The sequence below is a fragment of the Poecilia reticulata genome, linkage group LG13 (genome assembly GCF_000633615.1).
Source record: "Poecilia reticulata strain Guanapo linkage group LG13, Guppy_female_1.0+MT, whole genome shotgun sequence".
NCBI classification, from domain to species: Eukaryota; Metazoa; Chordata; class Actinopteri; order Cyprinodontiformes; family Poeciliidae; genus Poecilia; species Poecilia reticulata.
In genome coordinates this window covers 32473835-32491416 of record NC_024343.1, presented here as the reverse complement: position 1 = coordinate 32491416, position 17582 = coordinate 32473835, and the positions used below count along the sequence as shown (strand labels likewise).

At 43.1% G+C, this 17582-nt stretch overlaps 1 protein-coding gene across 7 annotated transcripts in view; it reads right to left on the bottom strand.

Moving 5' to 3' along the window:
- Positions 1–1241: 1241 nt before the first annotated feature.
- LOC103475224 (heterogeneous nuclear ribonucleoprotein L) overlaps positions 1242–17582 on the bottom strand; it is a 19450-nt gene continuing 3109 nt past the window's right edge. The window contains exons 3-14 of one of the 7 annotated variants that reach the window (XM_008426680.1): positions 15079–15316; positions 14008–14093; positions 13638–13734; positions 12722–12794; positions 9291–9323; positions 6758–6829; positions 6048–6295; positions 5854–5975; positions 5572–5773; positions 5434–5491; positions 2661–2807; positions 1242–1691 (exon numbers count right to left, since the gene is read on the bottom strand). In XM_008426680.1, coding sequence (XP_008424902.1) covers positions 1633–1691; positions 2661–2807; positions 5434–5491; positions 5572–5773; positions 5854–5975; positions 6048–6295; positions 6758–6829; positions 9291–9323; positions 12722–12794; positions 13638–13734; positions 14008–14093; positions 15079–15316 — 1435 coding nt within the window. In that variant the 3' untranslated portion in view covers positions 1242–1632. The remainder of the gene's footprint in view (positions 1692–2660; positions 2808–5433; positions 5492–5571; positions 5774–5853; positions 5976–6047; positions 6296–6757; positions 6830–9290; positions 9324–12721; positions 12795–13637; positions 13735–14007; positions 14094–15078; positions 15317–17582) is intronic. The other 6 variants (XM_008426683.1, XM_017308296.1, XM_008426681.1 and 3 more) reach the window with 6 other exon arrangements.

Below are 17582 nucleotides of genomic sequence, written 5' to 3'. Positions count from 1 at the left end.
CTGAGGGAATATTTTACTCTCCCACCGTGAGTCAGAACCGGATGTGTGACGTTGATAAGGGTCGGTCAGAGGAATGAACGGCATACTTACCTGGCAGGGGTGACTCCATGATCCTGTAGGTGGATCGCCCAGGGTGAGGATCAGCCATTGCASTGCGGCGATCTGACCTCTGTGAATTCTCCACATGGGAGAATCTCAACTGCACAATTTATGGTAGTGGGGGACTGCGTTCGCGCTCTCCCCTGGTCATCATGTTAAATAATGAATGTCTTTAAAATTTTTCTATTAGTCTTTTTCTAAACTGCTTTTTTCTCACGCTTTGAAACATGCGGATTTTCTGTGAATTTTTTTTAAGGCGGCTTTTTAGCAGCAGGCATCACGGAGAAATGTCTTCAAACTCATACCCCTCATCGTGGAAACACGAAGTTGTTAATATGATGCCGCTTTTCAGATATTTAAGTTTATCGATCTGGTAGTACGGGAGGGAAATGGAGCCGCTGCACGTAAAGTCGCTGTTAACGAATCCATGGTTCAGCGTTGGAGACGGAGTCCTCTACTTGCGAAAAACGGGAGAGCGGCATCAGTTATTCGTGGCAATGCTAACTAGCCTAGCATTCATGACAGGGAAGTGGGGGCTAATCTCATACTGAGATTGAAATTTCAGTTTTCTTTAGAAAAGTTTGAAAAGTACAAAAGAACTGCTAGAATAAAAAAGATTTAATATTTCAAATTATTGGAAATTTTGAAATATTTGTCAAAAACATGTCTTGAAATTTTGTTTTTCCAAGACAATTTAGAATTTTTATTTGTATATATTTTTTAAAAACCCATTAATCTCAGAAACTAGTTTCTGTTTGAGAATTTGAGGAAAAAAAATGTTTTAAAGTTTCTTCCTAGATTTTTTTTTTAACAGCACTGCCCGTAGGGGGATTAACAACGCTAAGACCCGCCTTCTAGCTGATTGGATTTTTGCATCTAGCACTGAAAGAAGTCAATTTGTCTTTCACAGATTTTCAGTCTAACTGCAACATGCTTCCACTTCAGACGTCTAAAATATGTTATGAAAGTTGAATACTGCAGCTTTAAACACCTCAAAGTGTTTTTATGTTCTTCACCATGAGACGGTAACATAAGTTCAGTGTGCCAGCGGTGACCTTTGTATATCTAAATTAAGTGTTTGAAACAGCAGGCAGAGGGCACTAGGACCCAGGGAATGAGAACCAGCAGAAACATGGCCGCCGGCCTGTTGAGCGTTTTCCTTTATTTTCTTAGAACAAAAATTTTTTTCCTCCAGCTGCATATCAGATCTGAACACACAGAACTAAACCGTCAACAATTAAAACAAAAAACACGATTGAATAATAATAAAAAGTTCAGAAAGCCGCTGCGTCTTCAGCCATTAGACCGTCGAAGCGACTCCCGCCTCCGGCGGCCATCTTGGAATACAAAAAGTCAAAGTGACAACCAGATGGTGAGGAAATAAACCGACACTCTGCAGCTCGTCTGCGCTGCAGAAGTTGGATTTAAAAGCTTGACTGTCGGTTTAAACTCCAGACTGATAAAGTTGTTCTGGTTGATGGAGTCCAGCCGGGTCCGGTTCCGTCCTCTGGATCCAGAAGGGCCGGTTCCGTCTCAGTTGGCGTGCGAGACGGTGGAGAAGCACAGCTTTAATGTGTAGGGGTACGGACCGCCTGCAACAGGAAGGGACAGGATGAGACGCAGCAGTGGCACCGGGCCGGGTCGGGTCCGGTCCGAAGGGCAGCAGGATGTGGATGAAGCTCAGAGTTGGTCCAAACCGGCTGAGAGCCAATTTCCAAATTCTATTAGAATTTATTCTGCTTCAGACGTACAATGGCCCGTTTGGGACATTATACATGAGAGGAGCACATTTCTGTCAAAACACTAACATTTTGAGATTTCAGAAATTTTCAAGGGAAAAGTTGGAAATTTCAATTTGAAAAAAATAGTAAATTTGTAAAAAAAAAAAAAAAAAAAAAAAAAAAAAATTTTACACATTTATCTGAAATTTTACAGAAAAAGAAGATTTTCATGCTCAAAGAGGAAAAAACCTCAGTTAATCTCAGAAATATTTTGTAAAAAAATAGCTTGAAACTCAGAAATTGTTAAAACATTTGGAAATTTGAGTTTGAAGTACAAAATTTGCTGAAAAAAACTCAAATGTTCTAGAAAAAAAAAACCCAAACGCAATTTCTGTGATTAATCTCAAAATTTACCAGTCTTTTTATTTACAATGGCCGCACAATTATTTAACTTACAACATGGAAAAAATGTTATAAATTAAATTGTCAGTGGAACTTTTTCATCAATATTAAAATTTGATTAAAAACTTGAACATTTCTGAGTTTCAAAAGTCAAATATTAGACTTCAAAGTTTTTTTTTCCCTAGAAATTGTTTGAGATCATTCTAAAAATGTTCGAGTTTTAAAAAGAGAAATGTGCTACTAGGCCGTTTAATCGCGCTGTCACTTTAAATCCAAGCGAGCTACTGCTGGCCATGTTTAACTGGCTGCAAATAGACGAGTAATTACTCAGCCGTCCATCTTTGAAAAGCATTAGTGGGGCCTCCTGCCCAGCCGTCAGCCTAGCGGGACCAACAGTGAGCAGTGAGAGCAGGTAGTAGATGAGTGATCGAGACAAACCCTTTGATGACCCTTTGCTCGCCTGCCCCCCCACACCTGGGTTTTTCATCTGGAAGTGGTTCATCAGCGCCAGCGCCTCCATGGCGTCGTTGATGGACTCCCATTCAAGCAGGCCGGAGGCGCTGCGGTCGCTGGGAGCAGCGCCACCTGTTGGCAGGATCAGATCCAGAGCAGGAATGAATCAGTTCTGGTACCGATATCTGAGGGTCAGCACCGGCAGATACCAAAAACTCAGCCGAGTACTGGGTCATTTATAGGTAGAAACAAAGGTTACGTTGGTCAAAAACATCAAATCTCAGGAATTTTCTAGATTTTTTTTCCCCCACTAGCAAATTTTTGAAGTTTTAAACTCAGAAGTTTTGAAGTCGTCTAGAAAATTTCTGAGATTCTGAATTTCTTGGCAGAATTTTACTCAATTACTAAATCAGTGAATAATTGATCCAAACTGATGGAAAATGTCTCGTCATAAGTGAATCTTGACACGATGCACTGATCCACTTTTTTCACGTCCGATACCGATATCTGAGCTTTAGTATCGACTACATTGACTTAAAATGATTTTTTAATGCCGATTTAGATGTACTCAACTAGAGGTTTATGTGATAACTGCACCAGAACAGCACATTTAAAAACACCAAAAGTTTAATCAAACATGTAAAAACGACTTTAATTTGTTCAATCCGTGCAGTTAGAAGCAGAACAGCCAATAGAAAATGATAAAAACAGCAGCAAAACCAGGGTTTCCCCCAGAAAACCTGCTAAGCCTGGTGGTCGGGGCGCCGAGGCGGTCCACTTGTGTTTTTGTATTAAAAGATGTTAAGTAGACAATAAAAGTAAAAATATCACTGCGTTATTATATGTTATGGGAAAACATCGTCAGTGAACTGCTATATAAACCCACAACTAGTCTTAAAAATAACTAATAAAAAAATACAATTAAAATAAATATTAATTATGTCCACTTCTGTTGAATCCAAATTAAGTCAGCGGCTCCATCAGGCCCCCCAGAGCTTCAGGGGCCCCATAAATGCTAATATTTTAACACAGACATATAAATGTAGCATTTGTTTATTGAAATTATCATTGCTGCTAAATTTGACATAATGGTTTCAGCATATATAAATTAAAAGACTTTAAATTATTTAATGTAAGATTTTAAGGAGCTGGCAAGTTTACTCTGTAGAAGTTCAAAGAACAATATTCATAGTCAGATTGGTTTGTTACCATAGCTACAATCTGATGCTGCGAGTTTAATCTTTGAGTTTCAGCTCCGTTTGTTCACAAATACAAATTAGTAAACTGCAGTTATAATTTATTGCTTTTTAGGTTTGCCAGTTAAACTACTCCCCCTGTCCTATATTTCACTAAATCCAACACAGAAGCTGTTAGARGTGCTGATGTTTTTAGCAACAAAAAGGGGCCCCTAAGTCACATTCTGCTCCAGGCCTCATACAGCCTTGGACCGGCCCTGCATGATGTGGTAATCTGCTGCACTGCGCAGAGATGAGCAACAAACGGGAGATTTAATTCAATGCTGCTAATGTGGCTTTAGTAGCTCTTTCATTTCGTGTCTGTCGAGTTTTTAACAAGAAGACAGAAACTATTTTGGTTGGTCGAGTTTATGGACGAGTTTTTCAGATGTCCGGTGGCCGCAGCGCATTAACTCTGTCTGACTAAGTGGACAAAACATTTGATACGGTTTGGTGCTTAATGTAACTGGAAAAATAATACTAGTAATAATAATAAAATATAAAATCAGCGTGATGGGTGACTGCGAGGAGAGCGAAAGCTCCTCCCCGGGTTAAACCTGCACGATGAGTGATTAGCGCTGGGTCGTTAACCGCTAACGCACCGGCTAACCGAGAACACAGACCTAAACGTTTCAGGGAAGACGGGGCCAAACGCTGGGCAGCGTGTTGAGATGCAAACGCTGCATAATGTTTTGTTCACAAATATACATCATTCTCACTGTTAGCTCAAAACACTACTGAAAGCGCGACTACAAGTTATTCCTGCGGTTCACGTAGAGCTGCGCTACCAGAGCTAACCAGAGCTAACGCAGTGGGTTTAAACTCTTACCTTAATCAATAACTCCTCATAACTAATCATAATTCCTCACAAGGGGTTGATGTAAATATCCATAGCGGTCAGCCTGTGTCCAGTTCGAGTGAAAGGAGGAGCGTGATCCGCGCTGAGGTTAACTTTAGACATCCAGCTGCTGCAGCGCGCGAGGCAACGCGCAGCGGTGTGATTGGCCCGGATTTAAATGCATAAACTATAAACGCATCTTCTATAAACATATCTTTTAAAAATAAATCTGCTCTGATAGTGAAACGCTCAGAGCAACAAACACTTGCAATCCGGCTTAAAAAAGAGGCGATTTTTTTTATTTTCCTGAAAAAACAAACAAGAAAAAGGACAAGAAAGGCTTAGCCTGGCGGTGGTGCTAGTAAAGCATGGCGGGCCGCCAGGCCTACAATACACTGAGGGAAACCCTGAAACCTTTCAAACGGTTCAGAAAGTGCAATCAGGAATTCTTAATTTAAAACAAATAAATCATGACGCCGTTCAGAGCCCAAACCATAGAACTAGACAGAATAGATCTGCCGACATGGATTGGGAATATTGATCAGAACTACAATTCTTTCAATGTTGGTGCCAATAAAAATATTATTGATGAAATTCTAGTTCAGTAACAAAATTATTTTGATTTTAACTTTCGAATTTAATTTCTACACTTAAAAAAAGAAAGAAGGAGTTTTAAAGTTCTTACTTTTTCCTGTGAACATTTTGACGTTAACTGGACTCTTTACTCCGAGTTCTTCACAAATCTGTAAAACATCAGGATGAAACATGAAGGTTTGTGTTTTTTAAGATGGCGTCCTGCCTGCCTGTGGCGGCGGCGGCAGACCTGAGCGAAGATCTCGGGCGTGACGTCGGGCTGCGCGTTGAAGAAGTGCAGCACGTTGCTCGGGTGCTGGATGCGGTTCTTGGCCGCCTGCTCCGGCGAGGAGAAGCGGTTGTTCCGGGAGCCGTGGAAGTCCTTGAAGCTGCTGGTGCCGTCCTCCAGCTCGTAGCACTGGCCGGGGACGATGGCCTGCTGCTTGGAGACGCTGCAGGGGGCGGAGCCACATGGTCAGGCCACGCCCCCTCAGCGCAGGAGGGGCGGGGACACAGGGCGGACTGAACTCACCACACGTTGAGCTTCTGGCCAAACAGGAAGTTGTTGTTGAGGTGAGTGATGGCCCGGTCCACAGCATAGCAGTCGCCCATCTCCACCATGGCGGCTCCCGGTTTACTCTTCATGAACTTCACCTGGCAGGAGAACAGAACCGGGTCAGAGAGCGGCTGGACCGGGTCAGAGAACTGCAGCGCTCCTTCACTGACCCGCTCCACGTTTCCATAGAGACAGAAGATGTTGAAGACTCGGTCTGCGTTCATCTTGGCCGTGTCGAGCCCGTAAGCCATGACGACTGGCGAGTCGGCGTGGGCGCCGTATTCGCCGGGCGGCGGTGGCGGAGGCCCGTAACCCGGCCCGTAGCTCCGGCTGCCGCGGCCCCTCATCGGGGGCCCCATCCGACGGCCCTCGTAGGGAGGGGACCCGTAGCTCTCCTCGTAGCCATGGTAACCGCCTCCTACAGGACGACAGGGACACGAGACAGAAAAAGGTGATGGACCAAACCGGAGGCGTAGAGTCGGTCCAACACAGAAGAACCGACTTAAACATTTACCAATTTTAAAAAAAGTACTGAATTACAAATTAATTTAACGCTGCAGCAGCAGCAGATTACTGAAATATAATGATGCGTCACAAGTTTGGCAAAAACAACTTCAATCTGTTCAGTCAGAGCAGTCAGGAGTCGGACAGCTGATGCAAAATAAATAACCGATTAATATCAGGTTAACCTTCGTATACAAACGTAAAAACAAATGGCAGGAAGTCCAGTTAGGAAGTTAAATATACTGTAAAATAAATGAGCACACGGCATAGAATTAGACTGCATAGATTATGGATTTTACCTGAGGTAGAATATTTTGCAACTACTGCTCTCTGGCTCTCTGATGCTAGATCAGGGGTCAGAGGTCAGCAGACTCACCGTACTCTGGAGGATGGTCCCCCAGCAGAGCCGGCTGCCTCTGGCGCTTGTTGGGATTCGCGTTGACGTCTTCTGAGGACAGGAAGTCAGGAGGAGGAAGAGACACAAACATGACTCCAGTTAATGAGACGGCAGGACGACCAGCAAACAATGAGCCGACGGGCCGAACGGCGCCCAAAGGAGCGCCGGGCTAAACGGAGCTCCGGGTCAGCAGACATGCTGCTCAAGGCTCATCGTCTAACCAGGACCCCCACAATCAGACTGCCTCAGTGATCAGGGTTGAGGGGAGAGGCATGAAATGCAACAACTGCAGGAAGAGCAGCATGTCTGACTTCAGGTTCTGACCGTCCAGAACCAAACAGACTGGGCCCTTTAAGACAACCCGAGTGGAGTAAGCAGAAACGCTGAAGGATGAGGTGGATGCAGATGATCGGAGGCCGCGTTCAGACCTGGCAGCAGCATGACCCGGGAGGACGACTGAAGCCTGAAGAAACCGCAACAAACTGCTGCGTTTAACGCAACTTTATTAGAACAAAACACAAACCCAGGGTTTCTGCCACGGCATCATCAGCCTGGCAGCCCGCCAGGCTTTACCCGACTCCCACACCAGGCGTAGTGTTGCTTGGTTTTTATTTAAATCTTTTATTTCACCAAAAGGTTTCTGCCAAGGGATGGACCTTACCACAGGGGCCGCGTTTCATTGGCTAATGCCCATTTTACGTCACAGCACAGCTACCACATGCGAGACCGTCTCACAACCCGAGCTACAGTAGTAAAAACACGCTAATATACGTTGTGGACTAGCAGACCGGCAGAATGTTTTTGCATCAGGACTTGAAAAAGAATGGTTCTCCGTCAGTTGGGTATCTGTACAGGCGATGTCAGATATCCTGATCGTGTTTGTGGAACTAAAATTCACAGATTTCCAAAATCTGAAACAGAAAGCCTTGCTTGGATCAAAGCTTGTGCACGACCACATTTGCAGCTCAACCGTCGTAGGATCAATAAGAACAAAGTGTCTGCTGATTGTCTGGTATTATTGATTTGCTTTCTTTGTGTTTAGTGAATGAAAAAAAAAAAAGTCAATAATAAACACATCCATTATGAAAACCTTTTAGCCAAGTACAGCATAATGGCAGTACCGATACAACTTCTACATCCTGAAGCCTGTCTGTTAGTCTTACGTTAGCTGTACAGATCAATATGCAATGTGTACCGTATCCGACATACATTAAAGATTTTATTTCACCTGAAAAGGCTTTTTACTAAACTGTAATCGTGTTAGCCTCGCTAATCGTGTTAGCCTATCAGGCCTAGGCACATACGAACATTTGCCAACAGAAATCACCCTCAAAACCATGAATGCCCGACTTACCCAGCCTCGCAAGAACAGCCATCAGTGATCTTGTCCACAGCTATATTTATGCTGAGGATCTGCTGTTTTCCTCATCGATCGGTAGCATTTAGCTGCAACGCGCACAACGTTGGAGGCATCGCGTGGCTCAAACATCTTGATGTCGTCCAAAAAAGATGACATGAACTTGTTGGTTCCCCTGTCCATTGTCGTGGCTGATATATTGTGAAAATCCGGCAGAAATGCTAAACTAATCAACTCAAATACTCTGTAGAGTCAGTCGAAATGAAAAATGCCATGTTTACATAGAAACTAAGCACCGCAAGGCTTTGTTTGTGAGACATGCAGTCAAGTGAGACTTTCGAGGGGCGTTTCTGGGCGGTAGGGTCCATTATAAGCTGGGATATGAAAGGTTTAGCCTCTCTGAGCTAACTAAGATAAGCTGATGGAATCAGCCAACTCACTCTTTGGTTGCCTAGCAACAACCTGATGAGTGACTCAACTGCTTAAAAATAAGCAAAATGGAGTAAAACCTGGATAACACAGGAAATGTCACACTATACGTTTGTTTGAAATATCTGAAATTCTGCCAAACAAAAAGACCAATCAATTATAGATGGACTGATACGAAATTTTCATATCGTGATAAGTTTTTCGGCCATATTGTCCAGCTCTGATTTTCACCCAAAATAAATGGAGCGATGTCCAACACGACTGAAACCTGGAGAAACCGCAACAAACTGCTGCGTTTAACGCAACTTTATAGGAAAAAACCCCCCCCAGAAATTCTGATGCGTATTGATGATTTTTACAGTGGCCCTTGACAAAATTCAGATGTTTACGTGTTCATTATGTAAAGCATAAAAAAAAAACCTTCAACGGATGTTTGGATAAAACCGAGGAGGTATGTAGCGCTGAATTATCCTTCCACTGAAGCACAACCAGTTGATAGATGTTTGATTTGAGGCCATGGAACATTTTTTGAACGTTAAACGTGGCGATTAAACTAAGCTAGCTTTGATCCAGGTAGCAACAGGAGTCCAGGGTGGATGTTAGTGCCAGGTCTGAACAGGAGCCCAACAGGTGAACAGGGGTGGGTGGGGGGGGGACCAAACACACAGTCACTCTGGGTCACAAATGGCTCAGTTAAAGTAAAGAGGTTTGTACGCTCACACACACCTGCACCGCTCCCATTGCCATCTGCATCACCATCTGTACAGGTGCGACAATCAGAGAGTCACAGTGGAAGCCATGTTATTCACCGTTACATGTTCACACAAGAGACAACAGCCCGAGTAAATGTCAGGGGGTAAATGAGGAAACCTGAACCCAGCTGTGCTAACTCAGTCAGTATGAATACTTTTGGCTCCTTTGAAAAAAAAGCCCAGGATGTAAATCGTGTGTTGTTGCGCTTTGGAAGGGTGGTGGTGGTGGTGGTGGGGGTCTCGCATTACTTACTGCATGTTTACCAACACGGAGGGGGGGGGGGGGGGCATTAGCTGCAGCAGATCCCTCACTCTCCATTCACTTCATTTCATCCAAACCCTCCTCTTCCTCCTGCTCCTCTTCATCATCATCTCCTGGTTTTACCAAAGGCAGCAGCAGCAGCAGCAGCGCTCACTGACGGCTGAGCCGGGACTCCATCTCTAGAGGAATAATCCTGCTTTAGCGTCCGCCACAGAGCACAGTTCAGAGTGGGGCTGTGGCTCCTCTTAGCCGCAAATTGCCAAACCTGCATTACATGGAAGGCATTAAAAAAAAAAAAAAACTAAACAAGGAATGAGCAGAAAAAGAAGAGAAGGAGCAGAGAGAATGGGCGGTGGTCAGTGGCTCCGGTGTGAGTGGTGTTGGTTGGAGGTGGGTGGGTTCTGTATCAGTATGCATCGTCTGTGGGTCGTCTTGACTCTCCGTTCAGTGAGGCGCTGTAGATGTGGCAGGATGGGGGGGGACCGAGTGTAGCTCAGAGCCCCAAACGCGTCTCCGTGGCTCAATGAGTCCTACTTCGTCGTGTTGGGTGGGTGGGTGTCTCCTCTGTCCCTCTGTGTGAGCGCGGCTGTGCTTTGACGATGCGTGTTCTCTGCAGATCAGACTACAGGTACTGATGCTGGTCCATGCCTCTGCTCTCGCTTTTTAAACCTCCTCAAGCCGGGTTTGGCTTTTTAAGAAACAAACGGCCTCCGTTTCCATTTGTCTGTTTGTTTTTTTTTTAAAACAAGAGGTGACCTCCAGAAATTTGCGGTCACGCGACAGCGGAAAAGACCAGAATCAGTCTTATGTCAGAAAAACTCGACTCCAGGCGTTTTGTATGAATCAGTCATTAAACCCCAGGAAGATTCCTCGTTAATGTCTGATTGATGTGATATCTTCCTTGCAAAACACAACCAATAATGATTATACGAGTTAAAAAAAATCCCATCTTGCAACAGAACATTAACCACATTTTCACTTTAATTGAAAAGTGAAAATGAAGCGTTTCCTACGACCCAAGTTTCCAAAGATGGGATTAAAATCTCCAGAGGAAACTGGATAAAGTAGAAAAGGCCACGATATTCAAAACAAAAAAACTGATCAATAATTATCGATACTGAGTGATGTAGATAGGTGTGCACCGATCTTTAAAAAGCCTGACCTGCCGATTCCGATTTTGGCCGATGCCAATATTTCAGTTTGAATTGTTGCTAAATGTTAGGTCTGTCACAATAACCAATAAATCAATTAATCACATGATAAATTACAATAATTCAAGAATTTTAATTTCCATGAGTAATCGTCTCCAACAATAACAGAATGATAAAAGTCTCCAGTTTGGCGTTTTGTTTTCAGAGACTAATTTTATTTCTTGTTTCGTTTATATATTTTGGATATTTAAAATGTTCAGTGTTAAACGTTCATTACGATTTAAAGTTTATTGTTAATATGTTCTTGCATTATTATCCCATTATATTACTTTTAAACATCATCGTTTATCGTCCAGCTGCATTAGTTATTGAGACAGACCTACATGTAGAGACAGACAGAATCCTGACCTGGTGGATCCGTAGGGGTTGGTTTCCAGACTTAAGATCGGTTTCACAGTAAAGTATCGACCGATCACCGAGCTCCAAAAATTCAGGAAATCGGGGCCGATTTATCGGTGCACCTCTCATAAAAAAATGCTGACATCGTGAAATGATTTCCAGCCCTTTAACCAAAACCACATGTCCACTTTACTGGTGACTGTTGTAGATGTCCGAGTTGTTCTGTTTGTGCTTCTGTGTGTTTAGAACCGTGAGAACAAATAATCGTCCACAGCAGCCTCAGTAAAACAGAAGACGTGGAGCAGCAGGAACACGGCTGGCAGCAGAAAGAAAAACAAAAAACACTCCTGATCAGGTTCGCATCATGGCGGCAGAAAAATGCAAACAATGGACGGAAAACGAGGGGAACGCCTGGCGAACAAAAGCCTGACTGTTCTTCTCTAAAAGGCAGCAAACACCCTGAGGACAACGTCCACTGAACCAGAAACCGTCCTCATCTCCCTGCGCCTGTCATTTCTGCTCACCTTAAAAAAAAAAAAACATCTAGGAAAAAACAGATTTTCAGATCTCTATTAGAAACATTAATTTCTCTACATGAGGCCTGAGAAGTAAAAACTTGCTGGTCTGACTCGTTTACACCGAAAGGAAGATGATCTGGTCAAAGCCAGGCAGAAACTTTCAGCCCCAAACCCACACGAAGCTTCACAAGATAAAAATTTAAAAATGGGGGGAAAAAAAACAACATTTTATCAAAATTATCAAAACCCCAGGCTCTGATATTATTATTTAACATTTACAGGAGTTAAAAAAAATGTTTTGTTTCAAAAATCAACTTCTGATCATAATAACCGAGTTTTTATTTGTTAAATTTAATAATTTGCTAAATACGATAAAACCTTAAATCACTAGAGAAATACTGCTATTGCTTTTTAGGCAATATGATGCTTATGTTTTAATGAAGCAATTTAATAATTTGCAATTTTGGGCATTTAATATGTAAAATAAGCTACTTTGGTTAAATGAATGTGTCAGTTTTCATAATTAGTAAAACATTCATTGGCTCTGGCTAAAACTTAAAACTGATTATTTCCATCAATTCTCATTTTAAATTAAGTTTTTAATCATATAAACTTGAAAAACATGAGGAATATTTACCATAAATGCTGAATCTAGTTTTGGGAACAAACGGACTCGTGTAGGAACATTTCTATTTCTTTCAGCTTCAGTATGAGAAACGTCAAAGGTGACTCCGATCCCCACACGGTGTTGTGCGTTTACTGGTTTTCTGGACGGACTGGAGCGATCCAGCTGGTTTATCGCAGCATCAGGTAACCTGCAGGCGCCTGTAGACGCCGGCGTGTCGCCAAGCTGGAACAATAACATGCCAGCAGCAGAACGGAGCAGAAAATCCCCTCCAGTCAAACAGCGTAGCTGCAGGGTGTCATCTTTCTGCTGCCAGCGTGTTCCTGCACATCCCAGCTCCCAGGCAGCGTTGACCGGACCGGACCGGACCCGCCCCATCACTAATCAGGAGGCAAAGTGAGCCGACTGACCGCAGGTCAGCGGCACCCTGGCGCCCGCTGCAGGTTTTACCTGGGCCGCCCAGGTTGGGGTTGGTGTAGTCCCAGGTGTCCTGGTCGTTCTTGAAGACGTTGAGGCGGGTCGGCTGGGGAAACAGAGCGACACAGAACGTCACCTTAACGCCAGAACAGGGCTTTTCAACATGGAGGTAGAAGAGAAAAATTTTAAACAAATACATTTTTAACATCCTTTTTGTTCTGTTATATTTTATTTAAAAAAAAAAAAGTTTAAATAATTGATGCAAATGTAACTTCTGACTGTCAGATTCATCCAGCTGCTGTAGCAGGAAAAAGCAAAACACCAAAAGAACTGCGAAATAAAATGAAACCTGATGTGATTAATGAAAAAATTAATTACATATTTTCTTAGAATCAAAAGACGGGATTGTGTTGATCACATTTCCCAGCCGTCTGAAATCAGAAGCTACGAGGTCAGCATTATGCTCATCGAATGTAATAATTATTTAATAGAAAACATCCTAGAAGTTGACGTTTCTTTGCAGCTTCTCCAGTATTGTCTCTCAGTGGGGGTCAAAGGTTAACGTCTACGGAGGGACTGTGACATGGAGACATTTGGGAACCGATTCTCTAATTAACTCATGATCTGATTGGCTGGAGTGTCTGAAAACCACCTTTAAGCTCCAAGTTAGGTCTGAACTAAAGCCCCAGAAAATAAAATAAAATAAGAAAAATAAATAAAAACATTTCAAAGGAAAGAATTTTTTAAAGTTAGAAATCTGAGAGAAAAATAAAAACTTGTAATTCCAAAGAGAGGAAAAATAGAGTTCTGAGGAAATGAAAGTAAAATGAAAAGCCGTTTTGTTGCAGCTGTTGGCACTGAGGATGGAGCAGCTTCTAGTGGGTCTGTGCAGATTTAACGGCCTAGTCAAAGCATCATTCAGGCCCAGCTGGACCGAGCCCCATCGTACCTTTGCGTATTCGATCTTCAGGGTGCAGCAGCCGGAGTAGATGTCGGCTCCGTTGAGCGACGCCTTGGCCCGCTGCGCGCTCTGCACCGAGTCGAACGTGGCGACAGTTAAGGAGGCGACGGCGCTTCAGCTCTCCTGACCCTGTTCACTTCACCCTCCATCTGACAAGTTTCTGCCTGACTGAATGACACTTTCAGTGACTGAACTGGCTCAGGATGTTCTTTCGGTTATCGTGACTCGATCTACATGCTCGCCTGTCACTCTGCTTTGTTGTCTCTCTTTTCCCCGTTGAGCTCTAGGTCTGGTTTTCCAGAGGGACCTGCTGCTGGCACAACAGTAAAAGCTCGTTTCTACCCAACAGGAAGGATATTCCACCATGGCCTGGACGCCGTTCTTCCGGAAGATGACGATTCTCTGGACGGGCCCACAGTTGTTGCAGATGGTGTAGAGGACGTCCTGCAGGGGAGACAAAACGCACAACAGAATCCCGCATAAATGGACCATCTGAAACTCTGATGCAACAAAAGCACAGATGGAGACCGTTTTCAGTTAATCTGATGGTTCCTAGGAATGCTGGCTTCCTGACATTTGCTCCAGACGGTTTTACCGTCTCACCATTTAGGCTCCGTCACATCCTGATAAACAAAAACTCAAAGGAGCCTTTTACAGATTAAACACTCAAGTTATTATTTCTAGATATAATTCACAACATGTCGCCTCATTCATCCTGACCGGTCCTCGTTAAACAGTTCAACTCATTACTGAATCACTTAGTTTTTATATCTAAGGAAACCCAGCAGATCGTATCGAGTCAATGACTTGCAGCATTTCTTCCTCCTGGTTGAGCGACAGCAGAGAGAAAAAACCGTCCTCCGACAGGAAGAAACCTCCAGTAGAGGCAGAAAGAAAAGAACTGCAAAAAGAAACGCAATTAAAATAAGTCTGAGTGATTAAATAACAAGCTGCTTCCCGTCTTCTTCAGCATCTCTGCCAGTAGTAACATCTGGCTGCTGATCATGTGACTCGTGTGTAAAAACTGTTTTTTCTGCAGTTTTGCCAAATGCAGTCGAAAAGACACTTCATCCCAGCGTAATATCTTAAAAAAATAAAATAAAAAATCAAACATGTTTTTTCAGTTTATTATGTTTTGTTTTTATTTTAAAGCCTAAAAAACAATTAAATGGTGCTTATTAAAAAAAGAAAAAAACTGATTCCCATTGGTAAACATTTAGCAAAACTACCTGCCATGATATTTGATCAAAATGTGATAAGTTAGACACTGTAATTATAAATCTGAGTCAAGTCCTACCACTATATTTCAGAACTTGAAGGTAATAAACGGTTTCCAAGGCGACTCCACTTGGTTTTTATTGCAACTCTTTTAGCTTCTTTTTATGCCATTTAGACTGAAAACCCAACCAGAAGCTAATGTGTCGGTTACCGTGGTGATGGGGTAGATGGGGTTCATGATGGTGAAGAGCAGAACGTTGTTGACGCTCCTGGAGTCGTCCGAGTCTCCCGGCCTGGAGATCTTCTTGCTGGTGGAGTAGTTGATGAAGGCCGGGTGCCCGGCGATGTAGACCTGGTTGTCGGCTGCGTACGTGACGGCGGTCGACGAGCCGTTCATGTCCTCGTACTCCACCAGAGCCTGCCGCTTGTTTGGCATCACGACCACATAGCTGGAACGTAAACACACGCCGCGTTCTGCTCTGATCTCTTCACACGCACCGCTTCATAACAAACCCTGGAGATTCATCTCTAAACGGTTCCAATCAACCAGTTTGGCATCATTGTTACACGCCTGGCTGTAATCACAACATCTTCACAGGACGCTGCAGCATCTGCTCTGATCGCACATCAGGACTTCTCTAAAGCTCAGTGCAGGAAACGATGACAGCCGAGGTTAATCTGATCTGGAATCAGCTCATCTGCATCAACACCAGAAGAGAACTGCATGTGCTGCTGGAACAATGATTACATCTGTTAGCAGCAGCCAGGCCTGTGGCAATAAGCAATAAATCAATTAAAAGATTGATAAATTAAAACAAGCTCAATAATTTACATTTGCATGATTTATCATCTCTACCAAAAACTGGGTGATAAAAGTTCTCAGTCTGGTGTTTTGGTCTCAACTAAACCTTATTTTAGAATAATCTTGTTTCCAGAGGCTTCATAATTCAGCCGTTTTCTTCATTTATTTTGGATATTTACAAAGAAATTGATTAATCGGGTAAAAATCAGCACATTCTGTTTTCATTTAACAACTCAAGAACAGTTTATAAACTATTCAGAGCCTAAAAGGGCAATTTTTTTTTTTTTTTTTTGGTGAATCTGAACCAAGTGAAGCTAAAACTGTCAGTTTGCAGCCAAAGGGTTGAACGTAAAATCTACACATTATTTGTAGTTTGGCTTTATTACTGCCATTTCAGAAAACAATACCTTTTTTCTTTTTTTTTTAAAGTCTGTAGTCCAGTTGACGACTGATTGAAAACCTGATTAAACTCCGACCAGGACCAGACCGGCGGCATCAGCCCATCAGCTGCAGTGACGTCATCGCCTCTCCAGGCAGGTAGTTTACCTGGTGATGCTCGTTTAACGTAATAAATCTTAAAGTTTTAAAGGCTCTTTAAGATGTTACAGTAACATCTGCCAGGTGAAACGTACTGCATGAACCAGCAGATGATCATGGCAGCGCGACCCTCCAGCTCCGTTTCACGACACCGATGTGAAGATTATAAGACTCTTCCAGGTCACCTGTAGCCCCGCCCCCTTTCTCCTCTAAGACTCTTCCAGGTCACCTGTAGCCCCGCCCCCTTTCTCCTCTAAGACTCTTCCAGGTCACCTGTAGCCCCGCCCCCTTTCTCCTCTAAGACTCTTCCAGGTCACCTGTAGCCCCGCCCCCTTTCTCCTCTAAGACTCTTCCAGGTCACCTGTAGCCCCGCCCCCTTTCTCCTCTAAGACTCTTCCAGGTCACCTGTAGCCCCGCCCCCTTTCTCCTCTGAGTAAACAGACCGCTGTGTTTACAAAGTTCATTCAAAGTTTGGCCAAGTTTTTCCCACCGACTCGGCACAGTTCACTTAGATGCAGTTAAAATATGTGAAAAAGGCGAAAAGCATCTGGAATTAGTAAGATGATGAATCAGATGTTTAAACTGAATGAAGCACAAAACTTCAGGTTTTTTGTTCCACAAAACTAAACTTTGGGGTAATTTGAGCTTCTTGCGCCGTCAGAAAACAGACCGTCAATCGAGTTTGCTGGACGATTAATTGTCCCGCTAATTATTGGTATAACAATAATATTGTTTTGAGATCATTTTGAAGTAAAACATTAATAATAATGCAAGTTCCCCCCCTTATAAACAAAATTTTGGAAAAAAAAAAAAGAAAAAAAAAAAAGAGTGTGCCTAAGACAAGAAGCAATAACTTAACCCTCCTGTTATGTTGCGGGTCAAATTGACCCGTTTCAAAGTTTAAAAATATTTTTAAAATAGCTGCAAGTATTTTTATTGCATGAAACTTTTTCTATTTGTCTTAATAGGTGAACTCTACATATAAATTGAAAATGTATTCATTTTACACATTTGCARCCCCCCCTGCGTCTACTTGTTACATCGATACTGTTCGGGTCAATTTGACCCGGCAGTCAAGTTAAAGTGCAAAAAAAGATTAAAAATGTCCAATTCTGTTTGTTTCCTTACAGCTACAGTTTGTTTCCTTTCACCACACACACACACACACGCAGACACACACAATCCCACTTTCTCCCTACTCTCTTTACTTCACAATGAACTGCGAGAAAGCAGGTGTTCATACAACTTTTGACGGGAACGTGGGTAAACTCCACTCACACTGAGTGGGTAAACTCCACCCACACCGAGTGGGTAAACTCCACCCACACCGAGTGGGTAAACTCCACCCACACCGAGTGGGTAAACTCCACCCACAC